At 52.0% G+C, this 24,378-nt stretch overlaps 9 protein-coding genes across 9 annotated transcripts; 6 read left to right on the top strand and 3 right to left on the bottom strand.

Annotated features, from left to right (window-relative positions):
* Positions 1–780: 780 nt before the first annotated feature.
* Positions 781–1,162, top strand: ATEG_03495 (uncharacterized protein; the record flags this gene model as incomplete). Its single annotated transcript, XM_001212673.1, has 2 exons — positions 781–887; positions 922–1,162. 2 exons carry the CDS (start codon positions 781–783, stop codon positions 1,160–1,162), a joined length of 348 nt encoding a protein of 115 aa, XP_001212673.1.
* Positions 1,163–1,775: 613 nt separating this feature from the next.
* ATEG_03494 (uncharacterized protein) lies at positions 1,776–4,900 on the top strand (the record flags this gene model as incomplete). The annotated part of the gene is made up of 3 exons (XM_001212672.1): positions 1,776–2,802; positions 2,857–4,721; positions 4,829–4,900. 3 exons carry the CDS (start codon positions 1,776–1,778, stop codon positions 4,898–4,900), a joined length of 2,964 nt encoding a protein of 987 aa, XP_001212672.1.
* A 2,787-nt stretch (positions 4,901–7,687) lies between these two features.
* Positions 7,688–8,681, bottom strand: ATEG_03493 (spindle checkpoint protein MAD2; the record flags this gene model as incomplete). The annotated part of the gene is made up of 7 exons (XM_001212671.1): positions 7,688–7,967; positions 8,028–8,247; positions 8,300–8,328; positions 8,382–8,420; positions 8,474–8,499; positions 8,555–8,580; positions 8,630–8,681. The coding sequence occupies 7 exons, from the start codon at positions 8,679–8,681 to the stop codon at positions 7,688–7,690; spliced, it is 672 nt and encodes a 223-aa protein (XP_001212671.1).
* Positions 8,682–9,147: 466 nt separating this feature from the next.
* ATEG_03492 (GTPase GUF1) lies at positions 9,148–11,224 on the top strand (the record flags this gene model as incomplete). Its single annotated transcript, XM_001212670.1, has 2 exons — positions 9,148–9,881; positions 9,961–11,224. The coding sequence occupies 2 exons, from the start codon at positions 9,148–9,150 to the stop codon at positions 11,222–11,224; spliced, it is 1,998 nt and encodes a 665-aa protein (XP_001212670.1).
* Positions 11,225–12,917: 1,693 nt separating this feature from the next.
* ATEG_03491 (DNA-directed RNA polymerase III core subunit RPO31) lies at positions 12,918–17,349 on the top strand (the record flags this gene model as incomplete). The annotated part of the gene is made up of 2 exons (XM_001212669.1): positions 12,918–13,012; positions 13,092–17,349. The coding sequence occupies 2 exons, from the start codon at positions 12,918–12,920 to the stop codon at positions 17,347–17,349; spliced, it is 4,353 nt and encodes a 1,450-aa protein (XP_001212669.1).
* Positions 17,350–17,541: 192 nt separating this feature from the next.
* ATEG_03490 (uncharacterized protein) lies at positions 17,542–18,466 on the bottom strand (the record flags this gene model as incomplete). The annotated part of the gene is made up of 2 exons (XM_001212668.1): positions 17,542–18,009; positions 18,077–18,466. The coding sequence occupies 2 exons, from the start codon at positions 18,464–18,466 to the stop codon at positions 17,542–17,544; spliced, it is 858 nt and encodes a 285-aa protein (XP_001212668.1).
* A 417-nt stretch (positions 18,467–18,883) lies between these two features.
* Positions 18,884–20,002, top strand: ATEG_03489 (aldo/keto reductase family protein; the record flags this gene model as incomplete). Its single annotated transcript, XM_001212667.1, has 3 exons — positions 18,884–18,958; positions 19,178–19,780; positions 19,850–20,002. The coding sequence occupies 3 exons, from the start codon at positions 18,884–18,886 to the stop codon at positions 20,000–20,002; spliced, it is 831 nt and encodes a 276-aa protein (XP_001212667.1).
* Positions 20,003–20,270: 268 nt separating this feature from the next.
* ATEG_03488 (putative gamma-cysteine synthetase regulatory subunit) lies at positions 20,271–22,642 on the top strand (the record flags this gene model as incomplete). Its single annotated transcript, XM_001212666.1, has 4 exons — positions 20,271–20,293; positions 20,393–21,266; positions 21,517–22,188; positions 22,613–22,642. 4 exons carry the CDS (start codon positions 20,271–20,273, stop codon positions 22,640–22,642), a joined length of 1,599 nt encoding a protein of 532 aa, XP_001212666.1.
* A 183-nt stretch (positions 22,643–22,825) lies between these two features.
* ATEG_03487 (amphiphysin) lies at positions 22,826–24,139 on the bottom strand (the record flags this gene model as incomplete). The annotated part of the gene is made up of 2 exons (XM_001212665.1): positions 22,826–23,898; positions 23,956–24,139. The coding sequence occupies 2 exons, from the start codon at positions 24,137–24,139 to the stop codon at positions 22,826–22,828; spliced, it is 1,257 nt and encodes a 418-aa protein (XP_001212665.1).
* Positions 24,140–24,378: the final 239 nt, after the last annotated feature.

The following is a 24,378-nucleotide window of genomic DNA, read 5'->3' as shown; positions in this document are numbered from 1 at the left end:
TAGATAGCCTTGCTCAAAAAGAAAAGGAGCAAGAAATTTGAATCTGTCCTAGGAAATGATATGAACTGGGAGAGCTGATGAGAAGGGACAGGGAAAGAGAGGGGGTTTCCGTATGAGATGTTATGGCTTAGATAAGTATCGTCCTTCAAGACATGAATGATAGAAACACTGGACACTTCGTTCCATCCTGTGGACCGGACTCTTTAAAAATGAACTTGGGCCTCCTGCTCGCCAAGAGATAATACAAGCGAGGCTGAGTATCCATCCAATTATAGACGCTGCAAATGTACTCCTCAGCTGCAACATGTTGTGAGCTGAGCGACACGTTGACCGAGACGTGCAGGCTTAGACCCCTAATGCGCCAATTATAAACCCAGAGGTCCCATGGAGCCTCGCCAGCCCAAATTAACTTTATGTAAAGACAAACAAAAGGGTATGCATGTTAGCGTTTTTGACCTATAGCATACGGATGGTTGGCCACACGCGCCGCCTCGCGCAGCCCCTCATTTGTGAACCAGGTAGCTGAGGCTCACCTATCCTGAAGTTGTGGAGAGGCTAGATAGCAATACTTAAGCTATGGTTAGTCTAATAATTTATTATTTATAAAATGACTACTTCGCTTGGAGGTATGTGATATAAGCGAGATTCGTTAACCTTATCAATCATTGAGAAGCTTCTAGGAGTGAGGTTTTTAGGGGTTTCGAGCTTCCTTCTGACTATGATGCGTATCGAGGGAAGTACCTAGACCAGGACCTTTAATCTAGATTCATCTACGGCGACATGGTCCTGAACGGTGTCGGCACGGGTATGTTTCTCAATGCCCTCTTTGCCGTCGCCCAATGGCGGGCGCCTCCTCAGGAGACATTGAGTGCTGTTGGATTCATCATGTGTGCTCGAAGGGGCGGCTTCGCCGTTGCATAGTCTCAACCTGGGCCAGAATGAAATCCGCCATCGGTTCCCCACCTTTGACACGGCGCAGATCCAGAGTCCTATCTCCGGTGCCGGCAGCCATCTTCTGGAAACCCTCAGTCAGGCCCAGCAGCAGGTCCTCGCGGCCATTGTCCACGAGATCAGTCATATGCCCGTTCTGTCCATCACCTCCGGCTGCTTCTGTCTCTGCCTGTCGGTGTACATGGATCGCAGAAAAATCAAGTATGGCTAGCTGCCTGGATGTTCTGAGTTTCGTGTCGCGCTTCTCGCCTGGCAGGAAATTGCTTATGGAGCTACTATAACGCAACTACTGTCACAATTGTCAAATATTCTTGTCTACTCTGATCCTGGATGTTTCCTCGACATATACCAGTGAATGGAATCGAAGGCTCTATATTGTAGTTGCCCATCCCTGATGTTTCTCCGGACACGGAAATCCGAAGTGCACAAGTATAGTTAGGCTTGGTGTATACACATGTTGGTGATTTAGCAGTCAGCTATCGCTGAAGGCTCTTTAATCAATACTTTAATGCCTAGACATTGTTATAAATTCCCTGGAGTGGTTATCACAACACAGCATCTTGCCCGATCTGTTTGGATGAGGCTGTGTCAAGGCAGAGAGCCTTGAGGCTGTGCCATCAGACGTGGTCGTAGGTGGTCGGATTATCAGATAATCCTTATGAACTAGGGTAGTCAGTTAACTGCTCAGCCTTGTCGATTCCCCCATGGCTCGAGCCCGTTGACTTCTCTCCAACACGTTCTCTGCTCCTTCCTCGCAGTTCTCCCAGTCTCGACAATTTTGAACAAGCAGTACCCTCCAAAAGAGGCGTTGTCATCTAGCCAAAATGGACGAGGATATATCAAATCTTAACGAGTACACTGAGCACACTGAGACGATTCTATCCCACCAGCCGAAGCGACTGAAGACGTTCCACCACAGCTTGCCAACTTCGCGGCATGACCAATACACAGTTGGTTGGATCTGTGCACTGCACATAGAAATGGCAGCCGCTCGGGCCATGTTAGATGAGATTCGCGAACCTCTGCCAAAGCATGCAGATGATAGCAATACCTATGTCCTCGGAACTATCAATCAGCAAAATGTCGTGATTGCCTGTTTACCGGAAGGGCAGTACGGAACAAACAATGCCGCGATAGTAGCGACCAACATGTTGAGAACATTTCCAAGGATTCGCACCTGCCTGATGGTGGGTATCGGTGGCGGTGTACCAAGCAGAGCTGATCTACGCCTGGGTGATGTTGTTGTTGGAACAAGAGTGATGCAATGTGATCTCGGCAAAGTCATTGAAGACGGACGCCTGCTTCGAACAGCCGTACCTAGGATTCCTCACCCGTCACTCGGGACGCTTGTGTCTGCCCTACGTTCGAAGCACGAAATGAGTCCCAGTCGAGTCCCAACAATCCTGCAACAGAAGCTAGCTGGTCAAACCGCGTATAGTCGCCCAAACATACCGGACCGCCTTTTCCACGCGACGTATAACCATGAGTCGGCAACTGGATGCGACAAATGCGATCAGTCAAAGCTCGAGAAACGGGGCAGCCGAACGGGGGACGCGATAAGGATTCATTACGGTGCAGTAGCTTCGGGCAACCAGGTTATGAGAAGCGGCACGACTCGGGATGACGTGGCTCGACAACTAGACGTTATATGCTTTGAAATGGAGACTGCTGGCCTTGTTGATATTCTTCCTTGTCTCCCGATCCGAGGAATCTGTGACTACTCAGACTCCCACAAAGGCAAAGAATGGCAGAGATATGCTGCAGCAACTGCAGCCGCATACGCCCGGGAACTTCTTGAGGAGCTACCTGTGACTGACGTACATGCAAGCAATAAGTGCATCCATAACCCGAGTAAGTCTTTGCTGGCCATTGGTGAACTCTTATTCTGCTAACACGGATAAGTAGATTGTCACCTGTCAGATAACCGCCGGCAACATTTGTTGGATTCTCTCAGATTTGAGCAGATCGAATTTCGCAAAATGAACATCAAAAAACCCCTGACGAAGACATGTCAGTGGCTTCTTAGCCATCCCAGCTATAAAGGCTGGCTCGAACCCGCCAGGTTGACGCACCATCATGGTTTTCTGTGGATCAGTGGTAAGCCTGGTGCCGGCAAGTCAACAGTGATGAAGTTCGCATACGAGCGCATGCGGAGGAAGGCCCAATCCAATAATACCGCCACGGCTTCCTTTTTCTTTAATGCGAGAGGAGAGCAATTGGAAAAGTCGATCGCCGGCATGTATCGTTCATTGCTGCTTCAGCTTCTTAAGGGATATACAGATCTCCAGAGAGTCTTAGATGACCCAGAGCTCGTTTCCCATAGCCTGAAGGGCTGCCCTCCCTTAAACAGTCTTAAAGATATCTTTTACAGCGCCGTTTCCAAACTCGGTCAACGTGAATTTACTTGCTTTGTCGATGCTCTTGACGAATGTGACGAACAACAAGTCGTTGATATGGTCCAGTTTTTCGAAGACCTGACGGAGCAATATTCAGCTAGGGGTGTCCCGTTCCGGATATGTTTTTCTAGTCGACATTATCCCTATATCGTCATTCGACGGGGAATCCGGCTAACACTGGAGGACCAGCCTGGTCACACAAAAGACTTGGAGACATACGCTGCCAATCGTCTTCGAATTGACGACCCATTACTTGCCGAAGAGTTGCGGACTAAGCTTCTTGATAAAGCTTCCGGCGTTTTTATGTGGGTCGTTTTAGTAGTCGATATACTTAACAAAGAGTCTCGACGCGGTGGGATGTTTCTAAAAAGGAGACTCGCTGAGATACCAAGTGGTCTCAGCGAGTTGTTCAAGGACATTTTGAGACGTGACAGAGAAGATATGGAAGCCCTCCTGTTTTGCATTCTCTGGATTCTCTACGCCAAACGCCCATTACGGCCAAAAGAGTTTTACCATGCACTTTGGTGTGGCCTGTCACTGGACAGCATTGTTGATGGCAGACTTCCAGACGTCACCGTTCCCGATTTCAATGCCGACTTAAATCGGTTCGATAGATACGTCATTCACTCCTCCAAGGGACTGGCGGAGGTCACAAAATCTGAAACCGTGCAATTCATCCATGAGTCTGTCCGAGACTTCCTTATAAAGGACAAGGGCCTGCATGAATTATGGCCGGAGATCGGGTTTGACCGTGAGAGCCCCGGCCAAGAGAAACTCAAGCAATGTTGCTGCCTCTACATGAACCAGTTCTTGAGTGGCACATCGCTTAGCGAGCTGTCAGTACCAAGCCCGGACCTAAAGAAGGAAACCTTGGACAAATTCCCCTTCCTGGAGTATGCAAGTCAGTATGTCTTCTACCATGCCAACATTGCAGCGAAAGAGCATCCTCAGGACGGCTTTTTGTCTTCATTCCCGCTTTCCGATTGGATTGGAATTCGCAATACTTTCGAAAAATACCCGATCCGCAGATATTCCCAGAACTCAAGCCTGATCTATATTCTCGCGGATAGTGGACACTCAGAGCTCGTCCGAGTAAGGCTGAGAGAAGAAGTACAAAGCTATTCTCCCCAGGAGAGATACAAGTACCCGTTATTTGCTGCTCTGGCGAGCGGTCATAAAGATACTGTTGCGGCTCTCTTGGGCCTACCTTCGTTCCTATACCGGGGGGTAGATATCACTGATGGTCTGGCGATTCGGAAAGAATTCAAAGAATGCAAGGGGCGAACACCTCTGTCTTGGGCTGCTCAAGAGGGGCGCGACGTTATCGTTCAGCGGCTCCTTCAAAACGGCGTTTCCATTGATGAGAAAGACCCGGTAGGCTGCACACCCGTTTTGCGGGCATCGCAGAATGGCCATGAGGCAGTGGCAAGGCTCCTTATCGAAAAAGGTGCTGAAGTCAATGCCAGTGACAATGAAGGCAGGACAGCACTCCAATGGGCCTCATCTGGAGGGCACGAGGCAGTGACAAGTCTCCTTATCGAAAAAGGTATTGAAGTCAATGCCAGTGACAATGAAGGCAGGACAGCACTCCAATGGGCCTCATCGGGGGGGCATGAGACAGTGGCAAGGCTTCTTATCGAGAGAGGAGCTGAGGTCAATATGGCTAATCTATTGGGCAATACACCGCTTTCATGGGCGTCACGGAATGGCCATATATCAGTAGCAAAGCTCCTTCTCGAGAACGGAGCCGAGGTCAATGTGGCTAATGTATTGGGGGATACACCGCTTTTGGGGGCGTCACGGAATGGCCATATATTAGTGGCAAAGCTCCTTATCGAGAGAGGAGCTGAGGTCAATGTGGCTGATGATTGGGGAATACACCGCTTTTAGGGGCGTCACGGAATGGTCATGAGACAGTGGTAAGGCTCCTTATCGAGAACGGAGCAGAGACTCGCGATATGATAGATATACGGAGCCCAAAATGATACCCGGTCTCCATGAATGCACGTTACAAGACGGCGGATGACCTCCTTCAAGTAGAAGTAATTAAGTCGTGAAACGGTAGAGGTTCAACCTGCACATCTCGTGTTAATGTGCCTGCAATCTACGTTCCTGGTGAAAACACATCGATCATTGGCACTTGAGTGCTTGATGTACATACCGTGGGGTCGAATGTCGTTAAGCTTCAGTCAACTTGGAAGAGCATATGTCGGGTTGGGACAGATACTTTCCGATGATTTCGGATAAAACAACAAAATATTATCACTGCTGGCCAACTTGACACTGGATGTTTCGGTAAAACTATAATCTGCAGGAAATGTCGTCTGTCTAGCATTCGTCCATACAACTAGAAGTTTCGATGTATCTAGGTGCTTCTAACAAAGGCTGTATCAATATAGCATCAAACTTTGGGTCAAACAATCGTCTAGCTGCTTGCTTCTCGAGAAAAAGGATGCTCGTGTGTGAATCATTTACCTTCCATTCTACAGGAGAAGTATACGAAAGGAATGAAACAAATGAGCTTCGGATTAAGCTTATTCGTGTTTCCTCTTTCGCGGTCGAGTAAGGCTCATCTACCTAAGATACTAGCTAGTCAGCGCGACTACTCTCAAAGCCTTCTAGTTTTGACACTTCGAGTCTTACAGAGGTGGCCGATGAAGGGAATTATCTGCCATATTACCTCTCCATTGGCAGATGTGTGCGATCATCGCAGCTGACACTATAGTGAGCCCTATCGAGGATATCAGTTGGGGGAGAGCTGGTGTCCTCCATAAGGAGCGAACAAAACATCACCGTCTATTGAGTCGGCGGCCTAACTGAACGACAAGTTAAGATATGCCTCAAAATGTTTTGGTTGACAATCTCCCCCTTGGCGTCGGTGAGTTTGATTTCCCCAATTTGTTGGTTTAGCTCTGAATGCGTCAATCCGAGAGGCAGGCTATATATGGAACACGTGTGATAGAGAGAGATATAGAACGAGGCTGCCTGATCTTTAGATGGCCCGCGAATACTACGTCGTCACGCTCATCTACCTCATTGTGCAGACTTCCGTTGCGGGGCAACAACCACGGTTCGACCGAAGGCTAGACTCTACTAACGTGGTAGGTTGGATTCCATCTTGACTAGAACCGCGCCATACCAATCACTTCTGGGCTATTGAAGTTATTACAGCTCAAATACGTGTCTATACAAACATGCAGACATCATCAGACTCTAATCCACCTACCCTTTCCCATCTGATCATCGTGTGCTGTCACGCAATATATATCGGTGGGCCGGCCCACGGGGCTCGCGAGGAAGAATGGTCAGAAAAGCAGTCTACCAGACGGTGTATTCTGCCTGTCCAAGCTAACATTCTTGTACAGGCTAATAGAGCCATTTCAGAAGGGAGAAACTCCCACCTTCACGAGCCATGTCAAGGCTGGACTCGAAGCTCTAGCAAGTGATCCATCCAGCCTATTAGTATTCTCAGGGTAAGGCGATCTCTCCCCATCTGACAGCCAAAGACTGACGCCTACAGAGGTGCAACAAAACGAACAGTCACCAGTCTAACAGAAGGACAATCATATCTTGTATGGGAGCCAATTCACCTGACCAGGACTGCTAGACACTGATATATTGAATAGACCCTAGCCAAAGAGAACGATTACTTCTCGCATGCCTCAAACATTAACACCCACCAGATCACGGCCGAAACGCACGCCACAGACTCTTATCAGAATGTGCTCTTCTCACTTCTCTTGTTCAGAATGCGTACAGGCTCGTATCCGAGTCGAGTCACCGTCGTGACGCATGAGTTCAAGAGAAAACGATTCATGCAATGTCATTTCCCGGCTGTTGGGCTTGTACCGATCTCCCCCGATGGACAGAAACAAGACTACTCCGCTCGAGTGAATCTTATCGGGATTAACCCGCCCGAAGAAGTGACTCCGGCGCAGTCCCTCATCACAGGAGAAGAGCAACGCGGGATTGGCCTCTGGAAAAAGGACCTCTACGGAGTCCAGCCCGACTTGGCCGGGAAAAGGGCTAAGCGAGGGTGGACTGCAGGAATGGAGGAGGTGGTATTTGTGAACGTCGGTCTCGAAGACGTAGTCGAGGAACTGGTCAGGTGGAATGGTGGGAAGGACGGAAACGAATGGTTCCCCATGCTAGCCCAGCTGCCGTGGTATACGTCCCGAACATAACGTTATGATAATGCATCCTCATTAGTCGTTATATATGAGACCATCCAATGTACACAAAAGTACGTGGTACCGAAACCCGCAAATGCAAATACCGACCGACCCTCTTATCCCGAACGCCATGCGTAAACACCCCAAGCCACATGTATACCTCCGCGTTCAATCCGCAAGCCGGTAGCTGACCAGTGTTTCCACGCGGTGGTTGTTGGTGCTGAAACTCCGGAGCTGCACTTTCTCGGCGTTCTTGATCTCCTTAGCGTCGCTGTCGCCCCATTCCACGGGGACTTCGGAGTCGGCGTCGGCGTACACCAGAACGTTGAATGTGCAGTCGCCGTCGAGGACGGGCAGGAAGGTCACGGAAGCGGTGATCTGTCGGAAGATGGCTTGGATTTCGTCTTGGATTTCCTTTTCGGTCTTTTCAACCGTAGGCTCGGCATCTCTGTAGAAGACGGTGTTAGAAGCAGAGATTTGCCTAGAGTAATTGTGGAGAAGGACATACGTTGGCCCAGCATTTTCCTTGTCACCAGACGACCGCGAAGACTTGCTCTTGCTGTGCCTTCCGAAGATTTGAACGTCGAACTGCCACCGTTCGACGTGTTCTCCCGTTTCCTTGCTTGTAATGACGACGACGAGCTTGGAAATCTTTCCTCCGACCATCCATTTATTCAATTGAGACATGATCTTTTTGATGTAAGCCTTGACCTGGTCGTCGGCGGTGACTGAATCGATTAGCGGGGTGTCGGACGGAGGCGGACGTAGGAAGAGACGAACCCAGCATGTTGAGCCCATATTTCTTGACACTGTACGGAGCTTAGCGAAGCCAAAGGGCTTGATGAGACAAGAGAGGACTCACGTAGTAAAGTCTTCGGGGGGATAGACACCACGTTGGAAGCTGGTGGTCAAAGGCATGAGACGAGCACTCCCATGGCAAAGAAGCACACTTACAGGATGGAGTTGATAGAGTATTCAAACTGAGAATTGTTAGTATGCGTCCATGTGCAACGTCCATTGCTGAAGAATACTCACGAATTCTGCCACCAGCTTCGCCGATCCTATCTCCGGGTGAGCTCCTGCACCACTGCGCCCGGTTTGGTGGCTTACCTTTCAAGGACAGCTTGTGGACCTTGGATTTGTCTTTCGATGCGGTAGACATTGTATCGCTGACGTTGGTCGGTGTTTTCTTCCTGTCGGAGAGCCTTCTGGGGAGTTTCAGATGGAAGTCGGGAAAAAGACAGCGAGGATTGTTTACGCCGATAGTCGCCCGAGCAATAGCTACCCGATTCGGTAAGGTGTGTGCATCTCTGACTCAGCCGTTTATGCAGATGCACAAGTATCTGACTAAGTCTATACACATCAATATCAGCCTGCAGCGCTAATTCAATGAATACTATTACTTTCTCTGCCTACAATATTATTGTGATATAGACAATTAGTACATTAGGGTACCTGACCTCAACATCCATTACGTTTGGTGAACTCGACTCTAGACCTCAATTTACCTCCGCTCGGCCCGCGACTCTCTCCGCCAAAGGAACATCCCCAGATCACCAATTTTTACCGACCTCACCCTCGCGCTCGACACCCCGACAATCCCCTCCCATGCAACTACAGACCTCCCAATGCGAGGATGCCTGCAGTTAGCCAGATGGCTGAGCGCAGCGCCAACCCGCCCTGCTGCTAGCCATTGGCCTGGCCTTTGCGCCGCTCCGCGGTTTTTCTCCCATTCAGCGATCCTCCGAGCCTCCGCAAGGACAGCCCGCGCGGCGGCGAGCAAACCTCCCTCCGACCTTGAATCGCGAATCGCGGCGATCCCAATCGAGCGGTACCGGAATTTCTGCATCGTCGCGCACGTCGACCATGGCAAAAGCACCCTCTCTGACCGACTGCTGGAACTGACGGGGACGATTGAGCCGGGGACAAACAAGCAGGTTCTGGACAAACTCGATGTGGAGCGTGAACGGGGTATCACAGTCAAGGCGCAGACATGTACGATGATCTACAATCACAACGGCGAGGACTATCTGCTGCATCTGGTCGATACCCCGGGACATGTGGATTTCCGTGCGGAGGTCTCGCGCAGTTACGCCAGCTGCGGCGGTGCGTTGCTTCTTGTTGATGCGAGCCAGGGTGTCCAGGCGCAGACCGTGGCGAACTTCTACCTCGCCTTTGCCCAGGGTCTGGAGCTTATCCCTGTCATTAACAAAGTAGATTTGCCGTCGGCGGAGCCCGAGCGCGCCCTCGAGCAGATGAAACAGTCTTTCGAACTCGACACGGAAAATGCTGTGATGGTTTCGGCGAAGTCGGGACTGAATGTGGAGAAACTTCTTCCTACGGTGGTGGATAAGATTCCAGCGTAAGTTGACTGACCTGTTTCCTGTATCACCTGGAAGGTGGACGGACGGACTGACTGACTGACTGATTGACTTCAACAGACCGATTGGCGACTGCAAAAAGCCCCTGCGAATGCTCCTTGTCGACTCGTGGTACGACTCCTACAAAGGCGTGATATGCTTGGTCCGCGTATTCGACGGCGAAATCCGCGCGGGGGACCAATTGGTGTCGTTCGCCACGGGCATCAAGTACTACGTGGGCGAGGTCGGCATCATGTATCCCAACGAGACTCCTCAGACGGTCATTCGTGCGGGACAAGTCGGATACATCTTCTTCAACCCGGGTATGAAGCGCAGTAAGGAAGCCAAGATTGGGGACACCTACACGAAAGTCGGCTCCGAGAAGGCTGTTGAGCCGCTTCCGGGCTTCGAAGAACCAAAGGCGATGGTCTTTGTGGCGGCATACCCCGTGGACGCCGACCATTTCGAGCATCTCGAAGACAGCATCAACCAGCTTATGCTGAACGACCGGAGCATCACGGTGCAGAAGGAGTCTTCCGAGGCTCTGGGCGCGGGCTTCCGGCTCGGATTTCTGGGAACACTGCATTGCTCCGTATTCGAGGACCGTCTGCGCCAGGAGCACGGCGCCAGCATCATTATCACCCCGCCTTCAGTGCCCGTGAAGGTTCTGTGGAAAGACGGGCGGGAGGAGATCGTCACCAGCCCTGCAAAGTTCCCAGATGAAGATGAACTGCGGTCTAAGGTCGCGGAGATCAAGGAACCCTACGTGCTGGCTACCTTGACGTTCCCAGATGAATACCTCGGAAAAGTCATTGAACTGTGCGAATCCAACCGTGGTGTCCAGCAGAGCCTCGAGTACTTCACGTCAACGCAGGTCATCCTCAAATACGAACTGCCAATGGCTCAGCTTGTGGACGATTTCTTCGGAAAGCTGAAGGGATCGACGAAGGGCTACGCGTCTTTAGACTACGAGGAATCCGCTTGGCAGACGAGCAACATTGTGAAGCTGCAGCTCCTCGTCAATAAAGCTCCTGTGGATGCTGTGGCGAGAATTGTGCACTATAGTCAAATTGAGAGACTTGGCAGGAAATGGGTGACCAAGTTCAAGGAACATGTTGATCGGCAGCTCTTCGAGGTCGTGATCCAAGCCGCTGTCGGACGGAAGGTCATTGCGCGTGAAACGGTCAAACCGTACCGCAAAGACGTCCTCGCCAAACTCCATGCCAGCGATGTCAGTCGACGGAGAAAACTGTTGGAGAAGCAGAAGGAGGGACGGAAGAGACTGAGAGCAGTCGGCAATGTCGTGATAGAACATAAGGCGTTCCAGGCTTTCTTGTCCAAGTGAGAGGATATGTTTATACTATTTTTCTTGTATATTATGCTACACGACATCGCTTATGTATTATATATGGCTATCCTAGACCCCAAAGTGCATGTTATTTATAGACTATGCGGACTATACTAAAAGCCAAAGCTCACATTCATTGCAACTAATCATTGCTGGACAAGTTATCAACAGTCTTTCTCATTGGACATCCGTGAATGCAATTCTTCGATTATCGAATTTTCGAGTTCGTTGAGGGAACTATCCTCGCGCCCCGATAGCTCTCTGATCTTTTGTTTGATCCATCGCCGAGCCTTCACTACTTGAAGCTCCCAGAGACCTTTCGAACCGGCATTCCGATCTGTTATGTAAATAACAGCAAGGATATTGAGGCGGAGCGAGGAGAAACTGGTGTCCTTGTCTCTGATAGACGGCGTATTGCGAAAGACGGAGTCTAAGAACTGGTCCAGCACGGTAGCTTGACATTCTTTTAACGGACTTTCCTCCAAGCCTGTGCCGTGAAGACGGAACTCGCTGTCAGCTGCCTGTGTATGGAGTACGTTGTCCAGCGAAAATTCGGGTACAGTGTTATCTCTCCTTCCCCGAAGGGCGTCAACATCTGCAGTATCTCCCTAGTAGACAGGCGGTGCAGGAGGTGGTGCCTCCCGAAAGATTCGGTTCTCTTCCTGTTCGTCCGTCTGCTCTTCGTAAGAGAGTTCACGACGCTCTCTATTATCTCTTCTACCATTCTTTGGTGGTGACCGTTATGACGATGGCGCGATGTTTGGTGTCACATTGCTAACCTCCTTAAGACGAACGTCTTTCCTTAGACGCCTTAGGCCAGGCGGTTAGCTTCTATGTTTACTCAGATACACGCAAGGCACAGCATGCGGCATGGTTTTCTCACTATACTCCGAGGAACCGCATACGTATGAGGCTGTATTATCGTTCGACGGTGCGTGCTTCTATCCCAAATGGCTTGAGAGCCCGGATGAGCTAGTATTCAGATGTAACTGTCATTTCCTACAAACAACCTGAAGCTATCGTCAGACACGACGAACAATTACGACAGTACTGAGGTATGACTCAGTCGAGCCTAGTTCAAATAGATTTCTAACCCTTGTCAGTATCTCCTACGAGTTTGATTGTTCGCTTGTCGGATTGAGATTACATCAACGCATGAGCACAGAGCAGCTGTTCACAAAGGGATAGGGGAGACATATGTATTGCCTCGTATTGACGAACATGGATATATTGAATAGAGGGATACATGGGTTCACATGAAGTACTTGGCAAGTACGTACCTAAAAGGGAAATGAGGATATAGAACGGTTGCTTATTTCTGATTGGCTCGTTCCATATCCCTGTCGAATATGGTGATTTTTATTGGCTACAGTGACACAATGACTTACATAATCTGCGCTAACCGCTGATTGGTGGGAGCTCCAGTGAGCTGCCGGGGAAAATTAAAGAAAATCGAAAAGTTCTCGTCGCCGACCCCGCCGCCCGCGCTCTGCTGCAGTTTTCTCCTTCGCCTCATCCCCTCGTCTTCGTCGCACACTCTTTGATTGACACACGCTGCGACGTCAAAGGGATCTATACCCTGTGCGTGTGGTTCGAGGTCTCCTACTCTCACTCTGCGCGCGCTCCAGCGCACCCAATCCCTCTCTGAGTCATTTGTCGCCTTGCCATGCGCAACTCTTGATCGACGGCGATGCAGCCTCCAGAAGGTGTGCAGGTCGACCTGGGCAAGGCCCAGGTCATCGACCGTGTCCCTAAAGTGATTTCCGAGCTCAAATTCGGTGTCTTGTACGGACTCTCTGATTCCTCTCCCCCGAAAACTTCGTGGGGCGTGTGTCGCTAACTCCGAGGCTGTTGGTCGTACTAGGTCCCACGATGACATCGTCAGCCAGGGTGTGGTGGAAGTGTCCGATCGGAAGTTTTTTGACCTTGATCATGATCGAGCCGTCGTCGCCCACGGTCCCCTCGATGCGCGCATGGGTATTTCGAACAAAGCGGCAACATGTCAGACTTGTGGTCTCGATCTCAAGGCTTGCAACGGCCATTTCGGCCATGTGAGACTGGTTTTGCCTGCCTTTCACGTCGGTTACTTCAAGCGAGTTATCACGATTCTCCAGGAAATTTGCAAGGAGTGTTCCCGTATTTTGCTCCCCGAAGGCGAACGCCGCTCCTATCTTCGTGAAATGCGACGCCCCGGACTGGACAACCTTCGACGCCTGCAGATTGCGAAACGAGTTCACGAACGGTGCAAGAAGACAAAAACCTGCGAGGCCTGTGGAACTATCAACGGTGTGGTGAAAAAGGCCGGAACCAGCGCGCTCAAAATCACCCATGATAAGTTCCGTGCCTACAACATTTCGACATCGACCAAGAAGGTCTTGCCTCCCGGCAAGGGCGCTTTCGATGACTCGCTTATGGAGGCCAGACGGCACAACCCGGAGGTTGAGAAGCATCATAAGAAGGCTCAGGATGACTTGAACGCCCTTCGCGTTCTAAACCTCTTCAAGAGAATTTCGGATACCGATTGTGAGTTGTTGGGATTGAACCCACGAGAGGCTAGGCCTGAAATGTTCCTCTGGCAGTTCATCCCCGCTCCTCCAGTCTGTATTCGTCCTTCTGTCGGCCAGGATGCCGCATCTACGGAAGATGATCTGACCGCGAAATTGGGTGACATCGTTCAGAGTAATATCAACCTCAAGAATTCCTTGTTGAAGGGAGCGCCGGTTCATACCATCATGGAATGTTGGGACTATATGCAGCTGCAGATTGCAGTGTACATCAACAGTGACGTCCCGGGTCTGAACAAGGCGGATCTAGGAAAGCCGATTCGAGGTTTTGTGCAACGACTGAAGGGTAAACAGGGTCGGTTCCGTGGTAACCTGTCTGGAAAGCGTGTTGACTTCTCTGGTCGTACTGTCATTTCCCCCGACCCGAATTTGCGAGTCGATGAAGTCGCTGTCCCCGAGCTGGTCGCAAAGAATATGACGTACCCAGAAGTTGTCACACGATACAATAAGGAAAAGCTTCAGCAAAGAGTCAGGAACGGAACCAAAAAGTGGCCAGGAGCAAACTACCTCATGAAAAAGGGGGCCGATTACAAGACTTTCTTGAAGTATGGTAACCTCAACATGATTGCCGATCAAATTCAGGAGGGAGATGTTGTCGAGCGTCATATTGAAGATGGCGACATCGTGCTCTTTAACAGACAGCCATCTCTGCACAAACTTAGTATTCTTTCTCACTTTGCTAAAGTCCGACCTCACCGAACTTTCCGGTTGAACGAGTGTGTGTGCAATCCGTACAACGCAGACTTTGACGGAGACGAGATGAACCTGCACGTTCCACAGACTGAAGAAGCCAGAGCTGAGGCTATGGAACTGATGGGCGTGAAGAACAACTTGGCCACCCCGAAGAACGGTGAACCCATCATTTCGGCCATTCAGGATTTCATCAGTGCTGCGTACATTCTTAGCAGCAAGGATAATTTCTTCGATCGGCGTTCCTTCACGCAGCTGTGTCTCTACATGCTCGGCCCAGAGACGCGGTTCGACCTTCCTCCTCCTGCTGTGCTCAAGCCACAGATGTTGTGGACTGGCAAGCAGGTGTTCAACATCCTTATGCGTCCCAACAAGGATGACCCCGTGCTGGTGAACCTCGACGCTGCTTGCAGAGAATTCAAACAGCCCAAGGACGGGCGTCCGAAAGACTTGGATCCCAAGGATGGCTGGCTGGTCATTCGTAACTCCGAAATGATGTGCGGTGTTATGGACAAGTCCACCATTGGATCTGGAAAGAAGGATAATGTGTTTTACATTATGCTGAGAGATTACGGTCCTGCAGCCGCTGCAGAGGGTATGAACCGTCTGTCGAGGCTGTCGGCCCGCTGGTTCACAAACATGGGCTTCTCCATCGGTATCACGGATGTCTACCCCAGTCAAAAACTTCTACAGTCGAAGCACGACCTGGTCGAGACGGCTTACGCGCAGTGTGATGAAGTTATTGCCAAGTACAAGGCCGGAACACTGGAGAAGTATCCTGGTTGTGACGAATTGCAGACCATGGAAAATCAGCTCTCTGGTATTCTCAGTAAGGTCCGTCAGCAGGCTGGTGACGAGTGTATCGCCCAGCTGAGCAAGTACAACTCACCCCTGATCATGGCTACATCCGGTTCCAAGGGTTCCAGTATCAACGTGTCCCAGATGGTGGCCCTGGTCGGTCAGCAAATTATTGGTGGACAGCGTGTGCAGGATGGCTTCCAAGATCGTACCCTGCCTCATTTCCCAAAGAATGCTCGTCAACCACCCTCGAAGGGTTTCGTCCGCAACAGTTTCTTCTCCGGACTTGAGCCTACGGAGTTCATCTTCCACGCCATGTCTGGTCGTGAAGGTCTGGTCGATACGGCCGTTAAAACAGCTGAAACTGGTTACATGTCCCGTCGTCTGATGAAGTCTCTCGAAGATTTGTCGTCTAAATACGATGACACCGTTCGAAACTCCTCTGGCAGTATTGTCCAGTTCCAGTACGGAGATGATAAGCTGGATCCCGTCGATATGGAGGGTAAGGCTAAGCCTGTCCACTTCGACCGGACATTCATTCACTCTGAAACAACTACGTACGACAACGATGAACGGAGTTTGCTCCCGCACGAGATTATGGAGGTTTGCGAGGAGATGCTTTCCAAAGAACGTGCGAAGTTGGTTCGCAAGGACCTCATGGGTAATGAGCTTGGCTACATGGACCGCAGCGACCACGGTATCGACCAGTATGAGAGTGCTCGCGATTTCCTAGAGTCGATTCAACAATACGTGCAAACCAAGGCTGACAGGCTGATATCCCGTGGTGGTGACATTGACCCCAATGACGAGCGAAGCCAGAAGGGGTTGAACCACACTGGCAAGCTGACCGAGACGACCTTGCGGACCTTTATCAACGCCTGCCTGATGAAATACAAGAAGGCCCAGGTTGAACCTGGCCATGCCGTTGGTGCCGTCGGTGCCCAGTCCATCGGTGAACCTGGTACCCAGATGACCTTGAAGACTTTCCATTTTGCTGGTGTCGCTGGTATGAGTATTACTCAGGGTGTGCCCCGTATTAAGGAAATTATCAACGCCTCCAAGGAGATCAGTACTCCTGTCGTTGCCTGTGAGCTTGTCACCAAGGATAACATTATCGCCGCACGTATCGTCAAGGGTCGGATTGAGAAGACGTATCTGAGGGATATTATCCATTATGTCCGCGAGACATGGACTGGCAAGGAGGCATTCATCACGGTCAAGATCAACTGGAAGACGATCCAGGATCTGGCGCTTGAATTGAAGATCAACAACATCCTAGCCGCTATCAAGAATCACAAGCGCTTCAAAGCCGATGATCTCAAGTTCCGGCACTCGCGGTCCCACATCCATATCTACATGGACCTCGACCCGTCCAGCAAGGCCTCGCTGTCGAAGACGGAGATCGCAGCCACCAGCGCCGACCCGTTCCTCCGGTTGAAGCATCTGAAGCGTATGCTTCCTGACATCCAGGTCCTTGGTCATCCCCAGGCTTACCGTGCCATCATCCGAACGGATGAAACGTCCACCACCAACACCCTTCTCGTGGAGGGATACGGTCTGCGGGAATGTATGACAACGCTGGGTGTCGACGGTCTTCATACGTCTACCAACAACGTGATGGAGATGCGCGAGGTTTTGGGTATCGAAGCAGCCCGTGTTACCATCGTACAGGAAATCAGCGAAGTCATGAAGGACATGGACATTGATCCTCGTCACATGCAACTCCTGGCTGACGTGATGACCTACAAGGGCGAAGTGCTGGGTATCACGCGGTTTGGTCTGGCCAAGATGCGTGATTCGGTTCTGCAGCTTGCGTCCTTCGAAAAGACGGCCGATCACCTGTTCGACGCCGGTGGTGCTGGTCGTTCCGATATGATCGAGGGAGTGTCTGAATGTATCATTATGGGTAAGACGGTGTCCCTCGGTACGGGTGCGATGGAAGTGGTGCGCAAGATGAACTTCTTCGAAGGCCAAATGGGCGCTCGGAAGACCACTTTTGAAGACGCGTGGAGTGAGCTTTGCGAGGCTCCTGTGGACGCGAAAAGATTTCGGAAGAGAGCACGCGCTTAGTACTCCTGCCGGGGGATTCTGTCATTTGAAATCAAAAGCATTTAAAGGCGTTGGATTCATCTGTCGGTCTTTGTCTTGATATGCATCTACTGGTCTTGCAGTTAGCGATACCGTTGAATGCGGATGGCGTGGCTGTCCTTGTATTCTTATATTGTCCGACGAATTAAATGATGATATGTTCCTAGATCTGCTTTACCTTCGCCGTTCCAATTCCTGATACGTCTTGAGCGCATCGACGAACTTCAACCGCATTGATCCACATGGCTCGAGGACTTCTTGTAAGACTGGAAGCCACCAATCCTCGATGCAGTCGTGGATGGCCATGGTGACTGCATATTCCATATACTCCGGGAAAAACCCACTGTACTCCCAGTCCACAATTCCAGTGATTTGACCACCGTCCACCATGATGTTCCGGGCAGCCAAATCTCCATGGGTCAAGACAAATCTGGTCGACTTGCTCCTCATGGCAGGCAAGCACGGCCTCCAGAGTTCCCGAAGAAGCCTGTCTTCTATTCGGTTCAGACACCACTTGTCGAATTCCTTTTCCGAATCGAATGGACCCATGGTCTCATGGCCCAAACGCTGGAAGAAACAATGCGTTTTTTGACGGTCAATGCGACCAATGTAGGGCTGGGTTAATTTGCGGAACTTACTCAACTTGTGCAGGGTCCATGTCAGCGAATAGAGAGTAAAATGAAAGTAAAGGGAATACGAGACGGCTTACCTCCTCTCGCAGTTGATGCTTGATTCCCTCCTGCGTGGCTCGGTCCATCGTATGCCATACTTGGTCAAGCGACTGGCCCGGGACCCGGTCTGATACTGTCACCACCAGAGTGGGAGCCACGTTGTAACAGCCCAGTACCCGTGGGGCGCGTATTCCGTTCTCCGAGGCATAGTGCATCATCTGGGCTTCGGAACGCTTGAAGGTGTACTTGGACTTGATTTTCACGGCGACTAGCCGCCCGTTGGTTGAGCGCGACTCGAGCACTCGATTGTTGAAAAAATTGTACAGCTCGCGGCCTTGGATGATATTCAGGAACTCTTTGGTTCTCCGCTCCCATTCAGCGAAGAAGGTAGCGTTGTCGACATCATCCGCAGGCGGAGGAGGTTCCATAGCGGTGGATTGGCGGATGGTGTTGTTGACAAAGACGCGGCACCATGTTTTTATATCATGTTGGATTATGCGCCGCAATGCCCCCGATTCCTACAGGGGTATGATTTGCGGATATTAATAGACTTCGGTGCTGTAGTGGCCGCGATTGTTGGAATAGTTATGCCGTAATTAAGCTACTCCGCATGTATCAATGATATTAGTTCTTGATGGTTGGATGCATCGCAATATCCAGTATCCAAATATCCATAGTAGCTAGGCCGTATCTAAATGGATGATAACGGCGGGATCAACGACCCACCCCGCCTGCGATGATCTCATACCTCAGCAAAGACCAGACAGACCATCTGCAATCCTTTTCTTCACCACGTCCTACTTCTTAAACATAGTATCTCGAGTACATACGACCGCAGCAACGCAATGGCCGCACTCCAGAGCCTCCGCTCCACCTACCGCATGAACTCGGGCCACGAGATCCCCGTCCTCGGATATGGCGTAAGTCCGCCCTACGCGACTCGATTATCACCCCACTGACGAGAACGACAGGTATATATGATGTGGGTTGGAACACCGTTCCCTTCAGACCTGCTACTGACCGTACCAGTCCGGCGTCCAGAACCGAAGCAGCCGCCAAAGAAGCCCTGAAGATCGGCTATCGCCATGTAAGCCATCAGTAACTACTGCAGTCGACGAAACATCCGACTAATCCCCCAGGTGGACTCGGCAATCATGTACCGCAACGAAAAGGCCTGCGGACGCGCGATCAACAACTCAGGCCTGGACCGTTCGGAGATCTTCTTCACGACCAAGATCCCGCCCGGATCGATGGGCTACGAGCGCACTGCGCGCGCCATCGATACCAGCCTAAAGGAAGCTGAACAGGATTACTTTGATCTGTATTCTCCCCTTCCCTCAATCAATTACAAGAACAATACTAACGTCCGCAGAATCCTAATCCACGCCCCCTACGGCGGCAAACAAGCCCGTCTAGGCTCCTGGCGCGCGCTGGTGGAAGCCCAAAAAGCGGGCAAGACCAAATCGATCGGGGTATCCAACTACGGCATCCACCACCTCGAAGAGCTGGAGCAGTACATCAAAGAAACCAAGAGCAGCCCGATCGACGTGGGACAGTACGAGCTGCACCCGTGGCTGGATCACTCGGACATCGTGGAGTGGCTGCAGAAGCGGAATATCGTGGTGGAGGCGTACTCGCCGCTGGCGCATGGGACGCGCATGGGTGAGGCGCTGCTTGCGTCGCTGGCGAAGAAGTATAACAAGTCTCCGGCGCAGATTATGATTCGGTGGGGGTTGCAGAAGGTCAGTTTTCCTTCTTTTACTTTCTTTTTATCTAGTTTGTTGGATGGTGCTAATCTTGTCGGCTTGTAGGGATTTGTTCCTCTGCCGAAATCTGTCACACCTAGTAGAATCAAGGAGAACTCGGAGGTGTTTGATTTTGAGCTGGAGGAGGGGGATATGAAGGTGCTGCATACGGGGGAATATGAACCGACGGATTGGGATCCTACCGTTGACTATGATTGAGCATTGGAGGTAGTAGACATTGTCAGCAGTGTTGATAAATGGTAAAATATAGGAGTAGAATTGGCAAAGAAGTGAAAATATGAGTGAACCTCATAGTTGATGACTGGTGGACAACTGGTGACGGTACCCCGCGGGCTGCTTAGCAATTCGCCTCGATTTATCATCTCCGCCTTCAGGAATTCTCCATGACAGTCGACTCTCCTCACCACCAACGGGGTTGCACCCAGGCCACCAGAACATTCTCATCTGCCCCAGATCAACCGCCACCATGAAGCTCATCCTCTCCACCTCGTAAGTGACACCCTGCGATCTCTACCCGTGCGCGACGGCGACGGCGACAGCGACGGCGACATAACTTCACACCACCGAATCACCGACTGACGCATACAGGAATATCATGACCGCCGGCGGATCCTCCGTCATCCGACACCCGACGACGGCCAAATCGAACGTCGAACTGATCCACGCGCTGCGGTCGAACTTCCAAGCGTCGCAGCAATTATCGTCGTCGGAGGCGGGGAGCGGGGCAACGTATCCGGCCTGGACACGCATGGAAGACGGCGCGCTGTACATCCCCGCGATCGACTTTTCGCAGCCGGGGCTGGCGGAGGAGCGCGCCCAATACGACATTACAGTAAAACTATTCTATCTGCCCGGGATCCCGGCGTCGCGACGCTGCGCGCACACCCGGGAGGCGATCGACCTCGTCCTGAAGGAGCTACACGCGGACTCGATCGACCTGCTCATCGTGTCGTTCCCGGGCATCCTGTTCGACGCCGAGGACGACAGCGAGGAGGAGGTGTCGTCGGAGAACGGCAGCGAGGAGCCGGACGATTTCGACAGTATCATACAGACGTGGAAGACGCTGGAGGGGCTGCAGGAAAAGGGCTTGATTTCTCAACTGGGGGTCGCCGAGTTTGGCAGCGAGCGGCTCGCCCGGTTCCTCCCGCATACGAAAGTGAAGCCATCGGTGGATCAGATTAACCTCAAGGACTGCTGCGTCGTCCCGAAATCCTTGATTCTCTATGCGAAACAGGAAAACATCCAACTGCTCACCCACAATGACTGCATGGACATCCTCCCCAGCGGCACCACCCGTGAACTCCTGGGCCCCGGCGACAAGGGCGCGGGCATCCTCGCCTCTGCGCCTGATGCCGACGACGGAATCCAAGGCGACGTCGAGCCGCAGTGGGTGGTGAAGTATACGGCCGTGGTGAAGGATCGGGGAGTGGTCGAGAACAAGGGATATTTTGCGCTGGCAGATGTAGGAAACTGTGTGAAGCCCCGTTCATGACCTTCTCACTCTCTCCACTTATTCTTTCATATTTGCTTTGATATTTCTTCGGGTATCTCGAGTATTGCATTGACGATAGAAGCGAGCTGGCGTTTGTTTGTTTGCTTGATTGACGAAATGCACGTCCTGGTCCCATTAGCCTAGCCACGACAAAACCACTGTCGTACATACCTCATCCGATCATGCTCCTCTTTCTCCCGCGCATGCGCACCTCCTCCAGCTTCTTCAGCACCACATTCGCCCCCTTGTAGCTCGCCCCGTACCCCTCCAGCACGGCATCAAAGAACCGCTCCGTGCGCGGATGCGTGCTCCCAAACGCCCGCTCCAGCACATACAGATCCACCGCGCGGTCCTCCGTCTGCGCGCTCTGGCTCGCCAGCCCAAAATCAATCGGCACCACGTCGCCGTCCATGGACGGGTGCTCCCCCTCCTCATCCACCGGCGGGGCAGCCCCCCACGGCCGCAAGATGAGGTTACTCGTGGTAAGATCACCATGCACAACGCCAGCCCTGTGCAGCGCGCCGATCGTCCCGCCAATGCGCCCCATCAACGCGCGCACCGCGTCCTCCTCCGCCGCAAGCTCCGCGGCCCCCATCCCCGCCTCGCGCGCCTTCATCCACGCCTCCCACTTCTCAAACACAACCCGCACAACCAGCCCGTCAATCCACTCCATCAGCAGCCATGCTCCGCCCGAGTTTTCGTTTGGAGTATTGGTTTGGCCCTCCCAGTCCAGCGCCAGCACCGCGGGGACGCTGACGCCCTCGCGGACGAGCTTGGCCAGACACCGCGCTTCCTGGAGGATGCGCTGGCGCGTCAGACGGCGGTCGAGGATGGGGTGGCGGTAGGGCTTGGAGGGGCGGATTTTGAGCGCGGCCGGGGTCGACGGGGTCAGGTAGGTGGTTTTGTAGAGGTGGGCTTCGGCGCCTTGCGTTAGGAGGGATGGTGCGGGGGTGGTGTGTGTGAAGGGGGGTGGGAGGGGTGGTGGTTTGTAGTCTTGTTGCATCTTGCTTTCTTCTTTTTGGTGTGGTGGTGATTGCGTGTGGGTTGGATGTGGTTGAGTAGTGGCTATTGTGGTGGCATGGAGGGGTTGGAGTGAATTGAGTTGGTGGGGAGCCTCCGCGGGCGGAAAATTGTTCGCTCCAGCCATTGCTGCATTTAGCAAACTGATATGACGAGTCTAATAGTTTATGTCTTAAATGTACATTTATCCGAGAGTAGTTAATAGTTGAAGTACACTCAAGTACATCGGAGATCTACTGTCTTCAAGAGTAATCGAGTGTTGAATTGATATCAATCTACACTACCATAACTGGCAGCGTCGCGTACCCAAGCTCAACCTGCATTGAACCCACATCCAAGATTATATACAGGCGAAGAAACATGCAAGATCTAAACACCACGCAAAATGCAAGACAAACGATTGACGTTCCGATCAGACCCAACCACAACTCCTGTAGACTGAACGACGCAAGGCTAAACAAGATATATGGCAAAACACTAAGTGAATTGAACGTAGTTCGCTTTTTCTGTTAGCCTCTATCTTTGTTACTCTTATCCTGAGAGAACTCACCTGGGAACTGTCCCTGTCTTCCGTCCACACGCCCCGTCCACCACTCGTTCTGGTTGTCCGTCCGCTGGACAATCTCAATCACATCACCGGCGGAAAAGCTCAAGTCACCATGTGCCTGCGCCTCGTAATCATACAAGGCCGTCACAGTCTCGACAGGCGCGCTGAACTTGGCCGGCTTGGGTCGGGGAGGCGGCGGCGCGGGCTTGGACTTAGCGGCGGCAGCGAGGGCGCTGGGGTTCGACCCGGCGGTCGTGTACGGAGGGGGCGGGTTATCCACACCGGCTTCGGAATCACTCCGCTGTCGCGAGGCAAAGGTGCTCTTGTTCTCATAGGCCATCTTATCCTTGGGGGTGAACTTGGAGTTCTGCTGCTTGCCCAGTCCCTTAGTCTTGAAGTGCACAATGACCAGCTCCTCGGCGCGCTCCTTGACGTCGCCGCGCTTCATCTCGTAGCCTTCCTCCACGTCCATTTCCAGATTGAAGTAGGCAATGTTCATGCCCTGCATCTTCTCATGCAGCGTGTAGAAGACGTTGAGCTGCATGTAGTAGAAGGACTGGAACAGCGGCCGGATGAACTCGGCCTCGAGCTGGAACAATCGGGGCAGCTCGTCCTTGAGCAGGTCGTTGTAGTAGTTGAATTCCTGGGTGGCTTGTTCGACGTCGTTCTCGGCCTTGTAGAGCGCCTTCTCGTCCTTCAGAGACTTGTCCTTCTTGTCCTGCAGCTTCTTGAGGGTGTTGCGATGCCGGTCGTAGTCCAGCTTCTTGTGGTCTCGCTTGACGGCCACCTTGCGGATCACCTTGATCACCTCGAGGAGCTGGTCGGCGGGACTGATGATGCGGGATTCGATCATCTCCAGCTCAGGAGCGAGCGACTCCTGCAGCTCGCGCACGATGGTCTCGTATTCCTCGCACGCCTTGATTCCTTCGGGATTGCCTTCGATGGTGTAAGAGCTCGGGTCGGAGGCGCGGCCGGAGATGGGCTTGTATAGTTCGGTCATGGCCTTGGAGAATTCGATCTGGTGGTTCAACATGCCTGCGACGTTGTGAGCGGTTGGAGTCTGGAGACTCTACGCGACCACAGGCGACCTACCGTTAATGGCCTCGAAATACTTTTTCGATTCATCGTGTAGTTTCTTGGTCTCTTTTTCGAGCTCCTGGAAGCGACGCTCAGCGTCACTGTAGACGGCGTCCTTGGTGTTCTCGCCGATGTTGAAGCGAGCCTTGAAGGTCTGCGGCGCCCGCACAATGCTCTTCTGGAAGCCCTTCAAACTCATTGTGGGAGCGCAGGCAGGGATTTGCGGGGTACCGGGATCGAGAGGATGGAGTGGTGAGAGGGAGTTCGAGGGGGTATTCGACAGGGGAACGGTCCTGAAGAGTCTGGGGGCCGTCCAGGGAGATTGAGGAGGAAAGTCAGCGGAGTGGGGGGGTGCAGAGATCGTGTCTTCAAGTTCGGCGTACGGAGTACTCTTGCCCAAGAGCCGGTGACGGTTAGACTGCAGTTCGTCTGCTCGGC

This window comes from Aspergillus terreus, genomic scaffold (assembly GCF_000149615.1).
Source record: "Aspergillus terreus NIH2624 scaffold_4 genomic scaffold, whole genome shotgun sequence".
NCBI lineage: Eukaryota > Fungi > Ascomycota > Eurotiomycetes > Eurotiales > Aspergillaceae > Aspergillus > Aspergillus terreus.
The sequence above is the reverse complement of the archived record's forward strand: the minus strand, read 5'-3'. Positions and strand labels throughout refer to the sequence as shown.